General features: G+C 32.5%; 1 protein-coding gene across 1 annotated transcript in view; it reads left to right on the top strand.

The window, feature by feature from the left end:
• LOC139511967 (homeobox protein Hox-D11a-like) overlaps positions 1–18,930 on the top strand; it is a 45,285-nt gene extending 26,355 nt beyond the window's left edge. Inside the window, exon 3 of the mRNA XM_071299208.1 lies at positions 15,854–18,930. Coding sequence (XP_071155309.1) covers positions 15,854–16,149 — 296 coding nt within the window. The 3' untranslated portion in view covers positions 16,150–18,930. The remainder of the gene's footprint in view (positions 1–15,853) is intronic.
• Positions 18,931–20,309: the final 1,379 nt, after the last annotated feature.

Here is a 20,309-nt window from a genome sequence, read left to right on the forward strand (position 1 = left end):
GTAAAAAAATGAACGAAAAACAAATATGTAACACATAAACAAACGACAACCACTGAATATACAGGCTCCTGACTTGGGACAGGCTGTAAACTACTTTTGTTTCTAATTTCTGATAGAATATCGTATGCTATTCGCTATGTTGTTAGTTTCTATATTAGGAATTGCATTTGTTTTGTATTTTTAAATACAAGGAGTTCTACTTCATGGCGACATTGGAGAACAAAAAATCTGCAAACCCACAAATTCATAATATGCGATCTTATCATTGAAAGGCAATATTATAAGGGAATGATATTGTCGAGAAGAAAGCAGGCAAACGCCAATAAGACCATGTAAGTTCTTCAACAATGATATTATGTAATTTTTATTTTTTTTTCTGTTAGAATTTCAACCATTTGCACTTATTACAAAATGAAACGTATGATTGACACCTCTTAATTTAGACTACTGCATGACAAATGTTGTATGTCAAAGTTAGTTCACCTTTCTAATGCAGACGATCGTTTTCAATTAACAGGTACAAAGAAGTCAGCTTAATATTTATTACCCTAAAAAATATAAATACATGTAATATATTTTAGCTTTAAGTAAAGCACTAAAATCAAGCAAATTTTGTGAAAGCATCATTTATGTTCCTTTTCAACGAACGGTATATTTGTCATATTGTTTCAAGGAATGTCAACGTTGTTTGTTTTACAGGCGATGACCGAGTAGGTCTCATGTGAAACAGGGTATTACTGCAAACCTGGTACATAATATAGGCATCAGTGTCAATTTAGGATATAACTGTATTGTATTTTAAGCTCCGACGGCATCAATTGGGGATTTGATGGTCGCAAATTAAGTTTACTGGCGACGCGTTAGGGGAGACAGTAAACGGGTATTTGCGACCATCAAATCCCCAATTGATGCCGTCGGAGCTTAAAATACAATATTGTTATCTCCATTCTAATGAAACTGACAGAAAACAACGTTAAAACATGTAATGAAAATCTGGCATATGCCTTCTGCGCTTGCGTGTACGTCCCATAGCATCAATTGTCAATTGATGCCATGTACAAAAGTGATGTAATCCAATCAAAATGAACGTTACAAACGTTGTTGCATTAGAATAATCGTTCACTGACCTCAGTGACTATATGTTTGTATACATGTATTTCAAAGAAACCGTTTATTGTTCGGTTGCTGTCTCACTTGTGTCCCTTTATCTCTTATTCTTGGTGATTTTATGTTTTTTTAACTTTTGCCTTTTATTCATTCTTATTTGTTTAGCTTTAACTCACTTTCTCTTTTTATTATATTCTTGTTTCATTTTGAAAGTGACCTTAACTTTTTTTTCCTCCAGCCATCGTAGATGATTCAGAGTGATTGGCACAAACGATCCGTATAATTGTACAGAAGATCAATGACACCAGTATTGTTTCTTTTATTGACACAGAGTACGGTTTATAGTTATTTTATGAGTTACAGTTTTATGTGTGTGGTTGTTTATTTATTTTCGGTTATATTGTCCGGAACACTATCCCTCGACGTGTCAAGTCAGGATCATTTCGCAGACGTTTCCTAACAATTTACTTATCGTTAAAATGCTTTGGGGTTTCTTCTTCAGATAAATAAAAGTAATTTTTATTGAAAATGATTTTACCGAGTGTGTTATTTAAAACTCCTTTTACTCTGTATGGTGTCTGGTAGGCCTAATAAAAATACAATTAAAGAACCAATTAGGATTGATTATAAACGTATCTGCACACCTATCATCAATTTATAACCAATCAAAAAGCGCCTACCACGTCGATTCAATACCATGTGGTTTGTATTTAGTTTGATAAGTAGCACATTTTATCATAATTTTTTGCCTATGTTCTTCTTATTGGCGGAAATAAAACTATAAATCAAATTTGAACGATTACATTTGATTTAATTTGCATCCACAATTATTTGCAAGAGGGTCTATAAGGATTACATTTGTTTATTTTACATTTGATTTTTTCTAATAGGGTCTACAAGATCATTTATTCTTTTTCGATTTTTAATCCTAAACATTGATTGTTGAAGGTTATGAATTCATAAAAGTGTGATAAAAGTATTATATAAGAATTGTTTATTTGATTATTGAAAAGGGAGACAAAATCCGACACAATTTAAAAATTAATATAAAACTTTTGTAAAACTTTTATTAGGAATCGCTATGAAATTTATTTGCACTCGCTTCAAAACACACGAAAAGTTCGACGAGCCTTACATTTTTCTCTGTTTCCATATAAAGCTCATCAAATATATTTTATATTTTCTTACACTGTACGAATATTCTATATTATATATTGATACTTATAATAAATAAAATTACTTTAGAAATGTTACGCAAATACATATATTGTGTAGATAGAAAAAAAACATTAATAAATCTTATCATTTTAATATAAAAGATGGTGGAGTTCTATTCATTTATTTTGTGTCGTTTGATTGCTGTCTCATCTTCTCCTTTTATTCACATCTACAATATAATTTTAAGATTAATACTCTATTTGGGAGTGTTGCAAAATGACATTTCGACAAGGACCATGAGATTATGAGTCTTAAGAGAGCCGTAAACCAATCTCGATACTATGTTTCATATAACTCTGTAATTAGACTAGTGTTCCAGATCAGGTTTGAATACAGTATAATGAGGTTCAATGTCAATGCGTAGTAATTGCTTGTATCATGAAGTATATTGAAGTCAACACAGTACTACCTTATGCAATTCCCTTCCTATATATAACAAATTAGAAGATACCTAGGGGAAAATTATAAAGTTGAACTTGAACAAGAACAGACAACCCCATGGTCAAAAAGGGATCATGAAATGACCAAAACAAATCAGCCCACAAAACACTAAAAATATTTTTGAGCAACATGAACTCCACTCAAAAATGTTGGTGAACTCAAGTGTTTCGGAATAGTAAGCATCTTGTGTTCCAGTAGTGGCACCCGATGCCATTAAGTTTAAAGCTGCTTTATGAGAAATTAGTCAACAGTTAATAAATACATGAACTTGTTCGTGTATGTACATATGCAATGCCTTAAAGGCCATGTAATATTTAAATACACTTCGTAATTTAATACTTTTTCAATTAGATTATGGCTTGTCATGTTTTAATCCATTAATGCTTTGCTGGAATGCTCCAGAGAGCTATGAAAATCGTGATAACAACAACCCTGCAGATTCATTGTAAGAACCAGATTAACAGTTTTAAGAATGTTTCTCTTTTAACCCTAAACTACGAGATAGCGTTGAATGTACTCATACTCCAACCAAACTTCCTCAAATGAGTAAGGCACTGAAAACCACAGCTTTCTGTATCTTATAGTGATCGTTTAAACAAAATGAAATTGGGGCTTTTGCCTCTTTATAAATAGATTGCAACCCTCTTTGTTTATTTTTCTGTGGACTATTTTGTACATCATCAGTTGTTTTTTTTTATCGCCGTCGGCCTTTTTATTCATATTTTCAAAGTTAGCGTATATATCCAGATTTGGTAAGCTTTAAAAAAAATTTAATTCAAAATAAACAATTGCGTTTTTATCCGAAATAAAATTAAGGCTTACTGTTAGAAAATACAATTGCTTAACACATTAATTTGAAATGTTTAACCTATTTCATACAGATGTTTTATCACAGCTTTCGAAACAAGTTTATTTGGTCACCAAAACATCCATCATATACTATGAAGAATTACACCAATGATTAAATGTCATTGAGCTTTAATTAAGTTTATGTACATGTAAGCACCCTCCCTAATATTTTGATGGATCTTCTGGTAACTCTTTTTTTCAAACATGAAAAGAAAACATTTTTTTCTTCTCTTCGTTAAATATGTTAATGAAAAGAAACTTAATTGTTTTCATATTTTTTTACCATTGTTACTGGCCGTGTGTGTCTAGTGTTTAAAATGTCTGTTTTTGTTGTTGCGGTGTTTGATTTGATTGTTTTAGGGGGAGGGGTTGTTTTCTTTACTGTAGTCTTGGTTGTGTTAATCTAAGTTGGTATCGTCTTTCAATTTGAAATAAAGTGAAAACAATGTAATGTGTAATAAACGTGCGTTCCAAATTTTCTGGGAAACTTTAACTCAAATGTTCCAACATATTTTGGATGAGATATGGATAAGAAAAGACAAAGTTCATAATAAGTTTGAAAATCATGTTTTTATTTAGAAAATGACGGATCCCTTTTACAATTTTTTAGTAAAGTTATCGCAACAGTTAAGAAAAAGGAGACATTTTCAGTTTGAAGAAAATGTCTTGTGCATTGACTATATTCATGATAAAAAATTATGGTAATTCAGATTTTCACCAGACGATGTCAGACGTTGCTCCGTATGCTACTGGAGATCTGACCGTGAATACAAATCAGTTTTAAAATCAGAAAACCTTGATACACTAAACATATAAAAATTTAATACTGTTTGTTTTAGCTTTCATACTGTAATAAAATGTATTTATCGCTACGGCAATATGGCTGCCCTTCTTTGATGTTCAGCAATTCTGTAAACATGGTGGCAATAAAAATCTCGTGAATTCACGTTTCTTGGGTGATCTGAATGAGAGTGGGTAGATTCTGATGACTTTTCAGACACAGTAATGCAATTGTTGTCACATTTTATTTTAGCATATTTAAAATGAAAACAACATAACTTTTTATATTGTTCATTTGATTTGAACTTTTATTTACATTCTACAAAACAGATATACAGCATGGAGTTAATAAAATACCTCATTAAATTAATATTTAAACAAAGAATGTTGTTGGATATAACAAACATACTTGGTCATGTTTTTACTATGAAACCCTATCTCTCTCGACCTGAACTCTAAGTCTCTCTCTTGGTCTCTCTTTCGATCTCCGCCTCTCGACCCGAACTAATCCAGCCCAAAAAAATACTGTTTAGGTTGTCGCTCACATGCCTGTCTTAACAAGTTTTTATATGAACTTACAGGATTACAAATGTAGTCTGGGTTTGGCTCTTAAATGGTGTTTGACTTTTTTCCAAGGTTATACAAATTTTGTGTCATTCTATTCCTGGTCCAATCCTCGTTCACCTAGTACATTACATCAAAATTGTAATCTTGCCTTTCATAATTATACGAGGAGTTCCATCGCTATATTGCAATGTTAAGTAATCCTCGTGACACGCTCATGGTTTTATGCTTAACTCAAAGGAAACCAATTTCAATATTCCTGTGAACATGAATTTAAACAAGATGGATAAAAACGATAATTTGTTTTTATCCATTTTATCTAACAATATATTTGATTTATAACATTGTATTTTTAAGATCTTTTAATATTTCATGTCTTACTTATTAGTGTGAAACGATGTGGCAGACACGGCCATATTCAATTTATTCAACGTTTTTATTATTCTAGCGTGAAAAGTGACAATTTTTTATCAAAGCATTTGATTTTAAACGATCAATACACGCATTTAGTATTTGCTTTGGATTTTTCTCTAATTCTATAATATCTGTGTATTTAGTAAACATTCGTTTATAATAGGAATTCTATCAGCATTTGTTTTAATTATTAATTGCAAATCAAAATTAACATCAGTAACACATAATGTAAATATTGAAATGAGTGCTTTTAATTTTTTCTAGAACCTGATGACCCCATGGTTCCCTTTCAATCAGTGAATATGTATAACCGAGGTTAAAGCAAGACCAGTTATCGGCAAAGCAGTATACCAAATAACAAAAAATGCGCTCCGTCTCTGTAAAGTTAAATGTTACATATTAATGTTATCAATATTCAAAACACTAAACAAATTTATTATAAACCAGATTTAGCATTACTACTCTGAATGTTTCTGTTTTAATGCCCTCTAACTTAAAAATTATTTGGTTTTCAAACTGTCTTAGTTGGATCGCCACTGTTTTTTTTTTAACTACATGAAAAATGTAACTGGTATCTTTAATGGCTTAACAAAACTATTACCGAACACAAAACATGTCATGGGCACGTATCATCCTGGCAATGGGTTGTTTTTGCTCTTTCGTTTGGAAGTTTTCACCGAGATATTTCGGAATCTAAGAATTAAGATTAATTTTCTAAAAAAAAAAACTGTATCACTCCCTGGGTATGGTCTGTGGTGCTTTTTGTATCATCGCTTGTGGATCGTTAAATCCCCGTTGAAAAATCACTTCGAACGCACGAAAGTTATCATAGTTTTTTTAATTTCCTAATGCACATTCAATTATTCAGGGAGGAATACTTTATATTATAACCATTCAAATAAGCTTTAAAGGATGTAGCCAAAAAGAATTAAGATATGGGCCAAATTGAGTCAATCAAAATTATCTCGTTAGGTTTTGGTTTTCTGTTCTTTGTTTGCATTTTTTTTGTGTTTTTGACATTTTTGCTTGCTTTCGGGGTTTTTATGCAGGCGAATTTGTCCCGTTTGACCTGCTCTTAAAGTTTGTAAACGGTACTATTCTTCATTATCAAATAAATTCACATAAAGCTAAAGATAGTTTTATTCTGTATGGTCCAGTTGAAAATGGCAAAGTGTACAATTGTTGTCAAATAATCTGTTTTCATTAGGCAGTTAAAAGTATGAATTACAGGGATCCAGAAGTTGTTCTGTTATAATTATCGTCATAGGTAAATTACGTTATAATTTGAGTTGGTTATAATTCTTTCTTTATATTTATTACTAGCAACTCTTTATTTCGTTTGGTGTCGCGTTCCACGAAAACGATATGATGAATTTTAAAACTATTCCTAAAACAGTATATGCCATCTTTGGAAATACTTAAAAGTTCAACTCTTCCTTAAACTCCGTCAAGTTTGAGTCTTTATTGTTCTCATTATTAAATAATTTAGACCGAAAAAATGTTTATAATTAATATCGCCATATTTCAACCAGCTGTATGTAAAGTACATTTGTGATGTATAAGACACGATGATAAAAAATATAGTTTTAAATTCTTCACCTTTTATTGTACAATACCTATAACAATATAGTATTTACATGAACATATGTAACCTAAAGGACCACACACACGTTTATTAATGACTCTGTAAGGAAACAAGGACTGTTTCAATATTTATATAAAATGATGGAACGACGACGTCATGGCGGCATCCATTTGTCTAAGTGTGACAGAAAATAGCTTTGTACAAGGTTGAAATTGAGATAACAATTATAAATTTGGTGCGACTGAAACACCTTTGTAGTTTCAACGCCCAAACTTTAATACCAGAACTAAAAAAATCGAAATCAGTGATGTTTAAATACGTGAAATGAAACTAAATGAATGAATACTCAGCGCCAACAATATATATATTTATATATATATATATTCGAATGTTGATGAAGGGGTTGGTTACAAGTCTACTTTTCCTCCCCAATTTCGGAAATCCCAAAGAATTGGCAACCCAACAAATAACACCATTCGTCTTTCAATTATTACCAAAAAAATTGTGCAAACCAATAGCTTGTCTTTAGTTTAATCAAACAGTTATTGCTTTTGGGGGAAATTAAGTCAAATTGTTGCGTTTTTGAGGTCTTTATGACCAGGTTGTTGGTCACCTCTGTCATATTAGTTAGTTTCTGGGGGAAACTAGCGGTAGTTGAGATAAAGTCCAAGTCGCTGGAAAGTTTACATATTTATTTCACATCCATATATTTCAAATATTAAAACATAACTGAATAACAACATAAACACAAATATAAAATACAAATTCCAAAGACTCTTTGACCTACTGAAAATGAACCAATCAAATATCTTTTTATTAAATAATATTAATTCGCGTTTTGCCGAAAGCGGGGATTACGGATTAAAAACATGCTTCGTATAAGTTTGTCAAGAATGGCTTTCGGCAGTTATCACTTAGTGTCAAATTATCTATATTCTTTGTTACAGAACCTTTTATCTTAAAGACAGATATAAATGTTTGATAATTAATCTGAATGAAAGGATTATAGCTAAGTGTAAAATACAAGTAACTTTTGAATAGCGTAAAATACAATAAACTAATAAATTATTAAAACGCAATGAGGACTCGGAATAATAATAAAAAGCATAGATTAAAGAAATATACAAAATCCTAAATGTGAACTTTGAACGAACAATTGTCGGGTCATATTACCCCGTCGGTCCCTATCTGATACTCCTGTATCAGCATGTGTAAATTATGACATATACTTTTTCAAGATGCATAGTGGAAAAATGAAAAAGAGCAAATTTTATTTACATTATGTACAAGCGCGCTATTACGAACATTTGTCGTCTAAAATTTTCTCTCTCAAAATATCTTTAAAGTACATGTAATAAAATCTAAGTGTGTCTAAATACCAACACGAATAAATCACGAATCAATAAATATAAACGAACAGTCTGTAATATTTGCCACCATGCAAATAATATATGAACATGCACTGTGTCTCTCTCACAGAAATTCGATACTTGAATCTATATTGGAATATAAAATAAATCAGTAAATATATATATATAAGCATTGTCATTGCATAAAGTCATTGTTCTGTCAAATAAATCTGTTTTCATCACCAACTCTATTTCGTCCTGAAATAAACACTAAAAATATCACGGAGATTCTCTTCAATCTGAACTTTGATTCTACCTGTTTTAAGTTTCAGGAACATTTGTCCGAACTATTTCTGTAGCACTATACGAATATTTATGTACACATCTTTGTACTAATACAGTCAATACATCTATGTGAATGTAACCATTTATCAAAATGTCGCTTATACCTGATAACTATTATAAACAAAAACGCAAAGTGTAGATCATTTCGGTATTTGAAAAGGCATTGTATGAAACATCGCTATACTGATTGTAAAGTTAAAAATATAAATTTGCAAGTAAATAAAATCTCAACATACTTATCTAAAAATATTATGTCAACTTGGCTACGGATACAAAATACTGGTAAGAAATAAAGGGGGGGGTCAAACTGTTGAACTTCAAATTGAGAATATTAGAAAATAGAACATAAGAACGAAATAAGTATAAAACTCAAGTGTAAAAATCTTTCTGATTGTAAACATGCTGTGTGTTTTAAAACTAAACAGGTACTGATGGAAATTTTTTTAAGACACTCTATTGTCTGAATAAAGAAGTTCCTTTCTATACTCTGATATATACAAATGACATTGTGTTGTGGTGTTGTTTAAAAAAATTGCATGTTTTGAAATAAAATAAAAGTTTAACAATGATTTCTTTGAATGCAAAAAGCAATTAAAATATTTTCCAAGGTTTGATCGTTTCAGCATAGGATAGTCACTCCTATATTGAAACTCCTTTGAACACGAATTGGGTGACTAGTCCAAGTCATGATCGAAAGGGGTCGAAAGAAATGCCAAAAAGTTTGGTACGACTGTACCCGTTATACCATTGTTAAAACATGAAAATAACACCAATTTTGTAAAAATTGCAGTTACTTGATGTATGAACTGTCACTGATGTTTGTTTGATTATACGACCATTAACTTGTGTAAAAAAAAACACTAGGTCCAAATTTACGACAAACATACTATGACAACCCAATATAAATTTAAATGTTGTTATATTAGAAGCATTCCCGTTTGAGGTAAAAAAAAAATATGTCTATTTTTTTTGTATATGAAGTACTTGATTATGTTACTATCTATCAAATACTATGTAAAAAAAAAACGAGCTTGTACATTGTATGTAAGTTAACTTTTGCTATTTAACTTGAAAAATGATGTGTAATTGTAATGTATAATTCTACAGAAGAATAAGGTGGGGGGGGGGGGCATTTTTATCTCTTTGTTTTACGTGCTTTTATACGTTTAGTCTGATCCTTGCGAACTTTATAATCATGTCTTAATTCTTGGGGAATATTTTCTTCCGGTTCATATGTATTATGTCTATGACTATATCCTAACCATTTTATTTTGTAATGCATTTTTTTGTTTATACGTTTTGCGTGAATTATCCGTTCTACTTGGTACATATCTGGATCATCGTTAGTTCGGTTATCATCGTTATTTCGTTGTACTTCGTTCGCTGGCTGTATATCGTTTTGAACAATTTCGTCGGTATCCTGGGTATTTTCCTCTTCATCTTCATCGTCCGACATTTCGTCGTCAGTTGGAACATCTACATTGTTTGTAGGCCTATCTTGTGGATCGTGATGTTGTTTTAACCTGTTTGCGTTAACGGGTCCTTTGATTGGTACATCGTCTGAACAGCGCCGTAGTTTGTATGTATTCTTTCCGGTTACCTCAGTTATGTAATATGGACCTTGCCATTTGTTACAAAGTTTTCTTGAGTATCCAACTGGCGTAGTCTTTGTATCCATCCAAACTTTATCTCTAATTTTAAAAGTTGCCTCTCTCGCATTTTTATCATGCTGCGCCTTGTATTTCTGCTGTGCTTCAAGTGAATTTTCTTTAGCTATCTCTCTGGCTAATAAGACACTGCTATGTAGTCCATCGATGAACAGTCTTGCGTCTGGTCCAACATTTGTGGGTGCTGTCAAAACTGTATCAATCGGCGTTCTGCATTCTCTACTAAACACCATGTAATACGGGGTATACCGTGTAGATTCTGTACATACGCTTGTGTTCATTGCATGAGCAATACTGGACAATTTATCCGGCCAATCTAATTGGTTTGCTGCTATATATGTACGAAGTTTCTCGGCTATTGTTTTATTGTTCCTCTCACAAGTACTATTTGTTTGAGGTCTGTAGCTACTGGTTCTCATCTTTTTGATCTCAAATATATTACAAACCTCTTTTAATATATTAGACATGAAATTTTGTCCTTTATCTGTAAGAATTGCATCTGGCGCGGAATAACGGCATATCCATTGGTTGTAAAATATGTTGGCTACGTCTTTTGCACCTGTATTCTTCATAGGAAAGATTTCTACATATTTCGAAAACGAGTCTACGACAAGTAAGACATGTGAATATCCATCTGGACTCTTTCTAAATGGTCCTAAAATGTCCATATGAACCCGTCTGAAAACGTCTAGTATTGGAAGTGGCTGTAAAGGTGTCGGGCGTTTGTGCGCATCCGGCTTAGCTCTTTGACACTGTATACACGTCTGTACGTATTGTTGAATGTCACTGTACATACCAGGCCAATAGTACTTATATCTTATGGTATGATAAGTTCTTTCAATGCCACCGTGTCCACCAAGTAAACTATCATGGTATGATTTCAGGATATCGTCTCGTAGAGTTAAGGGTACTGCTAACCGTTTGACTATTCTATCCGCTCTGTGACCTTTTCCTTTCGGGTAGTATAAATGATATAATACGTCATCGTCTATGATATAATCTTGGGATTCAATAACAGTTTTTCTCGCTTGTCTGGTCTTGTCGGGTAGTTCTTTATCCAATATATATTTAATGACATCTTTGAAATTTTCATCTGTCCGTTGATCGTTTACGACTTTTTCTTTTGGACTTGTGGTTATTTCGCAAATAGACGCATATGGGTCTAACTCGATGAAAGAGGCTTCTGTTTGTGTTGACGATTCGGCTGTAGCTGTTGTAATAGTAGCTATCTCGTTGTCATATGGTCTTCTACTTAATGCATCAGCGTTACCATTAGCCGTTCCCTTTTTGTAAATTATTTCATAATCGTAGCTTTGTAGAAACATAGCCCATCTTGCAAGTCGGCCTGTGATTTTGTCCTTCGTGAGCTTCTGGATGTGTATAAGTGCTTCATGATCTGTATATATTCTGAATTTTCGGCTAGCCAAATAAACATGATATTGTTTAACTCCTTCAACCAAAGCTAAATATTCAAGATCCCTGATACAGTAGTTCTTTTCGGCTCCTCTTAATGATCGTCCACCATAAGCAATGACTTGTTCTCTGCCTTTATGATCTTTTTGTCCAAGTATGTAACCAATAGCGATCTGTGAAGCGTCCGTGTAGAGAATAAAATCTTTTGAAAAGTCTGGAAATGCGAGTATTGGAGATGAAATTAAAAGTTTCTTTATTTCTTCGAATGACTGTTGGCAGCTCTTGTCCCAAATAAATTTAGCTCCCTTTACAAGCTGTCTGTGTAACGGGTTAGCAATTTCAGAAAAACCTTTAACGAACTTCCTGTAGTAATTTGCCAGTCCTAAAAATGCTCTGACATCTGTTGTATTTTGGGGAACTGGAAACGTTTTTACTGCATCTGTCTTGGTTGTGTCAACAGCAATTCCATCTTTTGATAAAACGTGGCCTAAAAACTTTACTTCTTTTGCAGCGAAAGTACATTTTGTTGGTTTAAGTTTTAGATTGGTTTCCCGTAGCTTTTGAAATAGAATCGTAAGGTGTTGAAGATGATCTTCAAATGTTCTTGAAAAAACGAGTACATCATCCATGTAGACTAGTGCACTTTTCCAGTTTATACCACGTAAAGCTTCGGACATGACTAATTGAAAAGTGTGCGGACTGTTAGAGAGGCCGAATGGTAGTCGGTTGAATTCGAAGACTCCTTCGTGACATGTGAATGCGGTTTTATGTTTAGTTTCCGGATCTAACTTTATTTGATGAAATCCATTGAACATATCGACGGTACTATAGAATTTCGCCTTCGCCTCGCCTAACATATCAACAATATCGTCCATTTGAACGATCGGATGCACTTTTTTAGTCGTCAAAGTATTCAGTAGACGAAAATCAACGCAAAACCTATACTGGGGCGTGTTGGGTGTTGAAGATGCTGACTTTGGACTCTTCTTTTGGACTAAACAAATGGGACTGGCCCATTCACTTTGTGACGGTTCTATGATATCGTATTTTAACATCTCTTCTACATGTTTGCTGGCTTCTCCTTTAACGGCTGGTGATTGCCTGTAAAACCTTTGTCTTACAGGTTGTGCGTCGCCTGTTTCAATACGATGGGGATGGAGATCTGTACAACCAAGTTCGGATAAATTCATAGCAAAAACGTCCCTATTTGTACCTAACATCACCATTAATTTTCGTTTTTGTTCTGTTGTTAAATCAGAGTCAGAAAAATTGAAATTTAAACTTTTAGCTATTTCGATGTTCTTTGCTTCATTATATTTATTTTGTGTACCCTTATCTATTGAATTTATTTCTATTGTGTCATCAGTGATTTCACTTGAAATTGAGTTCTCTATAATTTCACTGAACTTGCCTATATTTGTGTGCTTTGATAACCGTACTTTGGCATTTGTAGGATTAAGAACTTGTAAAAATGTTTTATTGTTTCTTATTTGTACTAGACATGTGGCACCTACAATATTCTGTTTACCAACCAAGGCTGGGTTCGGTTCAATAATACCTAATTTAGATTTTATACTTTTGTCAACAGTTTGAACGGGGATAATGACTTCTGACCTACTGGGAATTACTTCATCGTTAACTAAAGAAATAAAGCATATGCTATTGTCATTATTATCACCATTAGTAAGGGGAACTTCAGTAATACCAGACTGTAGAACAAGGGTTTTGTCATCAAAATTAAGCCTAGCTTTTTGTTGATCTAGGAAATCTAAACCAAGAATAATTGAATGTGCGAAATTTTCAAAAATATGAAAAGTTTGTTGCATTGTTAAACGACCTATTTCTATAGGGACATCAATTGTTCCTATTCCTCTTAAAGATGCTCCGCTTGCTCCAGTTGCAAGAAGAGATGCCTTTTTAAGTGTAACCTTCTTATGCAAATTTGCATAATAAAAATCTGCCGAAATTGCGCTAATAGTAGCTCCAGAATCAACCATAGCCATACCAAAATGATTTGCAACCCGAATTTTAATTAAATTTGATGCTTTTGTGTTATTAAAACCTGTTGCCGAAATAAATTTTGTTGGTTGCGCCGAAAAATGTTTTTGTTTTGATCTACACATTTTTGCTTTGTGGCCTATGGATTTGCATTTATTACATTTTATTCTAATAAAGCGACATTGAGATGGTATATGGTCACACTCACCGCATCTGTGGCATGGGTTACGTCTGCGTTGTCGTCTTGGCGTTCTTGTACGTTGTTCAACTTGGGCCTTGCGATCAGCATCCGGATAAAGAAGTGGCTCCACCATTGTAGGGCTGGTTGTAAGTTGTTTTATTGTATTGCTGTGAACGGCACTAATTTGTTGAAACATCATATCTATTTTAGGTTTCAGTTCTGACATAATTTTGTCTTCGGTTTCCTTCTTCTCACATTTTTCTAAATAGTTAGAGTTTGCTTCTACTGACCGCAAGCGCACTTCTGCCTCTTCGACTGTTTCCGGCCATTTACCTAGGGACATAAGTGTAACAAGTTCTGGTTTACATCTATACTGCAGTTTCGTCAATTTGAATTGTTGTCCCACATCTTGGTCTTCAGACAAAGCGTTAACTCGGTTAATAAATTCTGCAACAGATTCTGTCTCTTTTTGTTTTAAATCTATAAAGTCCGAAAGTTTTTGAAAGTTCTGTCCGTATGAAATCTGATATTTCTTCAGAAATTCGCATTTTAAATTTTCACGAGTGTTTGTTAAATCTTCCGGTAATCCATTAAACCATATTTGTGCGTTTTCTTCTAGAAATAGTGGAAATGCATTACACAATTTAGATTCATCGTAATATAACGAAACGAAGTTCTCAAATAATTTCCACCAACGAGTTGGGTTTTCGGTAAAGTCACCTTTGAATTTAGCTAATAATTTAGTAGGATCCATTTGAAATCAGTTGTACAGATCTATATTTACATCAAAAGTTCATCATAGTTGTGATAGGAATATGTCCAATGGAAACGGAAAACACATTTTTCTCTTCTTTCGTCGTTTCATTTCCTCGCAAAAAGTTTGTCAATAGCACTTATAACAAAATATTGGTAATATTAAAAGTACATTTTGTCACTCGCTTGGCTTTTGAGGTACACTTCTGAGATCACGGGTATTAATCCACCACATATGACCAGGTTGTTGGTCACCTCTGTCATATTAGTTAGTTTCTGGGGGAAACTAGCGGTAGTTGAGATAAAGTCCAAGTCGCTGGAAAGTTTACATATTTATTTCACATCCATATATTTCAAATATTAAAACATAACTGAATAACAACATAAACACAAATATAAAATACAAATTCCAAAGACTCTTTGACCTACTGAAAATGAACCAATCAAATATCTTTTTATTAAATAATATTAATTCGCGTTTTGCCGAAAGCGGGGATTACGGATTAAAAACATGCTTCGTATAAGTTTGTCAAGAATGGCTTTCGGCAGTTATCACTTAGTGTCAAATTATCTATATTCTTTGTTACAGAACCTTTTATCTTAAAGACAGATATAAATGTTTGATAATTAATCTGAATGAAAGGATTATAGCTAAGTGTAAAATACAAGTAACTTTTGAATAGCGTAAAATACAATAAACTAATAAATTATTAAAACGCAATGAGGACTCGGAATAATAATAAAAAGCATAGATTAAAGAAATATACAAAATCCTAAATGTGAACTTTGAACGAACAATTGTCGGGTCATATCTTATTGACAACATAAATATTAGACACTGAAATAACAAGTCTATATCTTACTATTTGTGTAGTCTGAAAATTAACCTCAGTTTGAAAGGATCTAATAATTTACTTGTTTGCAATTACAGGAGACAAATAATGGCTCTTGTCTCCTCCTCCTCTTTTCAGAATGTTTTATAAAGGCAACAGTAGTATTCCGCTATACAAAAATTATAAATTGATTGAGAGAAAACAAATCCGGGTTACAAACTAAAATCGAGGGAAACACATCAACTAAAAGAGGAAAACAACGGAACAAACAGAAATACAATTACTTTTTATTGGTAATTTGAGCAGCAATACCGTATTGTTCTTTTAATTAACAGATATTTATTTTTTGATTTCAGACATGCAACAGATTCATCTTCCATCAACTACACTTGCTCCCACCACAGTAACGTTACGGAAGCGACGGCGGCCATATTCTAAATTTCAAATAGCAGAACTTGAAAGGGAGTACAACAACTCCACATATATTTCAAAGTCTCGCAGATGGGAACTTTCACAGCTCATAAACTTGTCTGAACGACAAATCAAAATATGGTTTCAAAACAGGCGTATTAAAGCTAAGAAAGTTGTAAAAAGGGACGATACTCCGACTAAATCTCAGGTACCGTGTATGCCTCAGTCTATAAATCAGTGATTTGAAGAATGGAATTGAGTATTGTCCAATGAAATGGTTGCTTACATCAGGAAAAGCACTTAAAAGGATAAACCAATCATCTTCTTTCAGAGGAGGACATAGGCAGTGATGCAAGTGAAACTGGACGCCTCAAATGGTGCATTATTATTGTGTAATATTAGTTGTCTCAATTTTAAGGTCCCATTATTGTTTTGGTGTTATATTTTTATGTTTTATATTTTTTCTGGTAATGAGATTACCATGACTATAATCAAATTTGAAAATCCTTTGTATTTATGTAAATAGACCCGACCACATGCAGTTACACATTTTTCTTGTGTTATTATTTCAAACTCTGAAATGTATGGAATTATTTATTTAATTCTTACTGAACTTTTTACATAGGATTTTCTCATTTGATAAATTTGCATAATTTGTCGCATTTGCAATAAGGTGTCATTACGGGAATTTTAAAAGAGATTTTAGAGGAAGTAAAGTGCACTTTTAGCGATTCTCAGAGATGCCAATATCTTGCCCAATATATAGATTTATATACTTGCAACCGAAGATTATTGTCTACTTTACATGTATGTCTTGATGAAATTCTTATTCAATTTTCCTCAATCGATGACAGGCTGTTTCCACAGACAATATGCTATCAGAACGGCTATTTATTTTTAAGATACCGCTATTTTTATAAAATAAAGATCCCCTTAAAGGTATTTTGTATCTTAATTCGACTTTGACAAAGTCCTAAAAAATAATAGTGGTGCTTGTTTAACAGGAATTATAAATAACAAATTGATTTTTATTTGAAGCAAATTAGTATTCGTATTGTATGATTTTAAAACTATACATATGAAAAAAGTTGATTAGTATTTAACAATCTGGAAGCTCGGGGTAAATGCTCAATTTCTTCCCATGTTTAGGTATGTGAATAATGTGTTTTGCTGATGAGGATTTAAGGCCACGAAACCATGGTTAAATTTGAAATGACACTAGCTCAAAAGTTCAATTCAGAAAAGGTTTTTTTTTTAGACCGTTTTGGTTTGGTTTCAATGACGCTGTGACTACACCCCATATCGTATTAGGGAGATAGAAGTTGAATTTCTGATTGAGTGTTAGCATCGCCAAGAGTATAAAACCAATATTTTCAATCAAAGTAGTTCCATCAAACCGAACTTAAATAAAATGCTATCAAGGAGAGATAACGAATTATATCCTTCAGCTTCCTAATATTTAAATTACCTCCCCTTTTAGTTTTTATTGACAAATTACATAACTTACCTAAAATTACATTAACTTACATATAGTTCTTTCTTTTTTTGTATGCACATTTTGTAAACTGTTAGACATAGGTAAATGATATTGTTTCTTGGTTATTTTAGTTTTTTGGTTCTTTGTACGTACAGTGTTAAAAACTTTGTTGTTCACGACAATATAACATGTCGACATTTTACATGAAACTAGGTTATATAGGTTATCAAAAATATTTTCATGCGTCTTGGTATTATTTTTTATGATTTGTATATGAAACATTATGTATTAAATTAATACATTTTGGGCAATTTTCGTTTCCTGAAAATAAGAGAACCACCGCAATGATAAATAGCAATCGGATATGTTATTGATAACATCGAAAAAAAACTTTATGGTTTAAATCATCACGCCACACGTGAAAATTCATTTAATGCTAAGTTTTTTCATTTCAAAAACAATTTATTGCTACATATTTTGTTTTATTTTTCTCTTCAGGGGCGAAGGTTCCAATGTTTCTAGACAATTCGATTTGCTTGTTTGATATAGAAATATAAGTTGTCAGATTTACATACGATATTTACACTTAGGTGATTTTTATATTATGGCGGACGTACATGTCACAGACAAATGCGATATAGTGTTCACTCTTCAAAGATGATCAAATCTATAGAAAGATAGGAAATCTTAATTAACTCCCGCTTCATAGATATATATTTTGTTTCCTGGTTTCTGTTTTAAATACCTAACAATGATTTACTCTTGAAATGACTTAGTGGACAGCAGTTTTACAAGATGTATTTGAAAGAATTTGTATTACTTCAGACGTTTTGAGCCCTTATCAAACTTGTGTCGATGAAAATTGTTTTACTCTTTTGAGTTTATAAAAGTCTATCTCATCACTTTTTATCTATTACCGAATAAAGCAGAGATTTCTGATGATTTTCAGTTTTCTTTCTTAAAAATCATTTTTTAAATTGAATATATCATTTTTAGTACATTTATTTATTTTTTATGTATATATTTGAATTATATGAAAAAGGTTGTTTTTGAATAATTTTTGCTGTAATTCTCATTGAACAACAGAGTTAAGAGGGAAATAATTATTTAGATTTTGAGTGCAGAAAGGAATAAGTCGCTCTAGTATACGCTGTAGTTGGCGAAATTTTGAAAAGTTAAATTTGTGCGATTCTGGGCTTCTTTTCCCGGTTTCAAATTCTATTACAATTCTGAGTTTCATCCTTCGTGCAAATGCAGGGATGTGTTACATCGTTGGCTCAAATGCATTGCTTTGGAAGGTTTGAACTATCAAAAGATATTATTTTTGTACTTTTGGAGATGATTCTGAAATGCTGAAATAAATTCATCAATCCAAATTAACGATTTGTATATGGATTATGCATATATAATTAATGTTTGTAAGTTTAATCGTTAGATTGTGTTTAGTCTGTAATTTAAGCCAAAGCCATTTTATCGACGAATTTCTGCAAATGCGATTTACTAAGTAATGAAAGTAGATATGTAATAAATTTTATAGATGTTTAATTTATTTATTTGAGTTTCCTATTCACAACATGAACCATAAAGCTTAAGAGATGAGGCGTGTTAACGTCTAGTTAGACAGAACCTAAACAAAGAAAAAACATCAAGAACTGAACATCTAGTCGTTACAACAAATAGTTTGTAACACCAATGAGCATAAAAGGAGATGCAGAAGACAATAAGACACCATCTAAAAGACAAATAGACATTTAAAAGCAATACGCGGTCTTCAGCAACAGACGCGCGTATAGACAATATGTGGAGACTCCTACCTGTCCTACGTATGTTAAAGTATTGAACAGAAACGCTCAAAGATATCCCATCAGATTCTGATCAATTGTTAAAATGACTAAATAGGTATAGGAAGATGTGGAATGAGTGCCAATGAGACAGCTCTCCATCCAAGTCACAATTTGTAAAAGTAAACTATTATAGGTCAACGTACGGTCTTCAATAGTTATCAAAGGTATCATAAGGATTATAATTTAGTACGCCAGACGCGCGTTTCGTCTACATAAGACTCATCAGTGACGCTCAAATCAAAATATTTATAAAGCCAAACAAGTACAAAGTTGAAGAGCTTTGAGGATCCAAAATTCCCAAAAGTTGTGCCAAATACGGCCAAGGTAACTAGCATCGACTCACACCAAATAGCAAGCTATTAAGGGTCCCAACAATAACTCATTTAAAACAATTTAAACGAAAAAACCAACGGTCTAATCTATATAAAAAAAACGAGAAACATTTATGAACCATATCAACAAACGACAACCACGGAACATGACTAAAAATCAAAAACGATGTAACAGAGTGGCTTTCTTTTCTTGAGAAGTTTTTTTGTGACGATTGTTTATAACTGACAGTTGGCATTCCTGTGCGAACCAACTGTGCTCTCATCATCGTCGACATGTTCCATGAGTCGCATGAGACATCCTTTAAACATGAGCTTTTCAAGAAGAAGAAAAAAGAAGTTAGCAGTATTGATAAACCTCATGTTCAGTTATAAAGATGAAGTCCTCACGCTGGTAAAAACTTTAAAGTTGGTGACGTTTTGATCGGTCTTATTCAGTAAATATATTGAAATAAAAGACACCACATTCACAAATGGATATGCTTCAGAGATAATTCTATACGACAAAAGAGATAACTTTCATTTTAGTCCGTTTTTATTCAAAGATGGTAACTGCTTGGAAGGAAGAAATAAACTTCACCATTGAGAACCATAACATATCTTCCTTGAAAGTACAACATAACTAACGAAAACCAAATGTGACAACTATTACAAAGCTTAAAACACGAAGAATCAAACAATTTAAGAAATACAAGATCCTAACTGAACAATCACCAAAAGAACAAATCAAATCACGCAAATTTAAAAAGGA

This window comes from Mytilus edulis, chromosome 2, assembly GCF_963676685.1.
Source record: "Mytilus edulis chromosome 2, xbMytEdul2.2, whole genome shotgun sequence".
Lineage (NCBI taxonomy): Eukaryota > Metazoa > Mollusca > Bivalvia > Mytilida > Mytilidae > Mytilus > Mytilus edulis.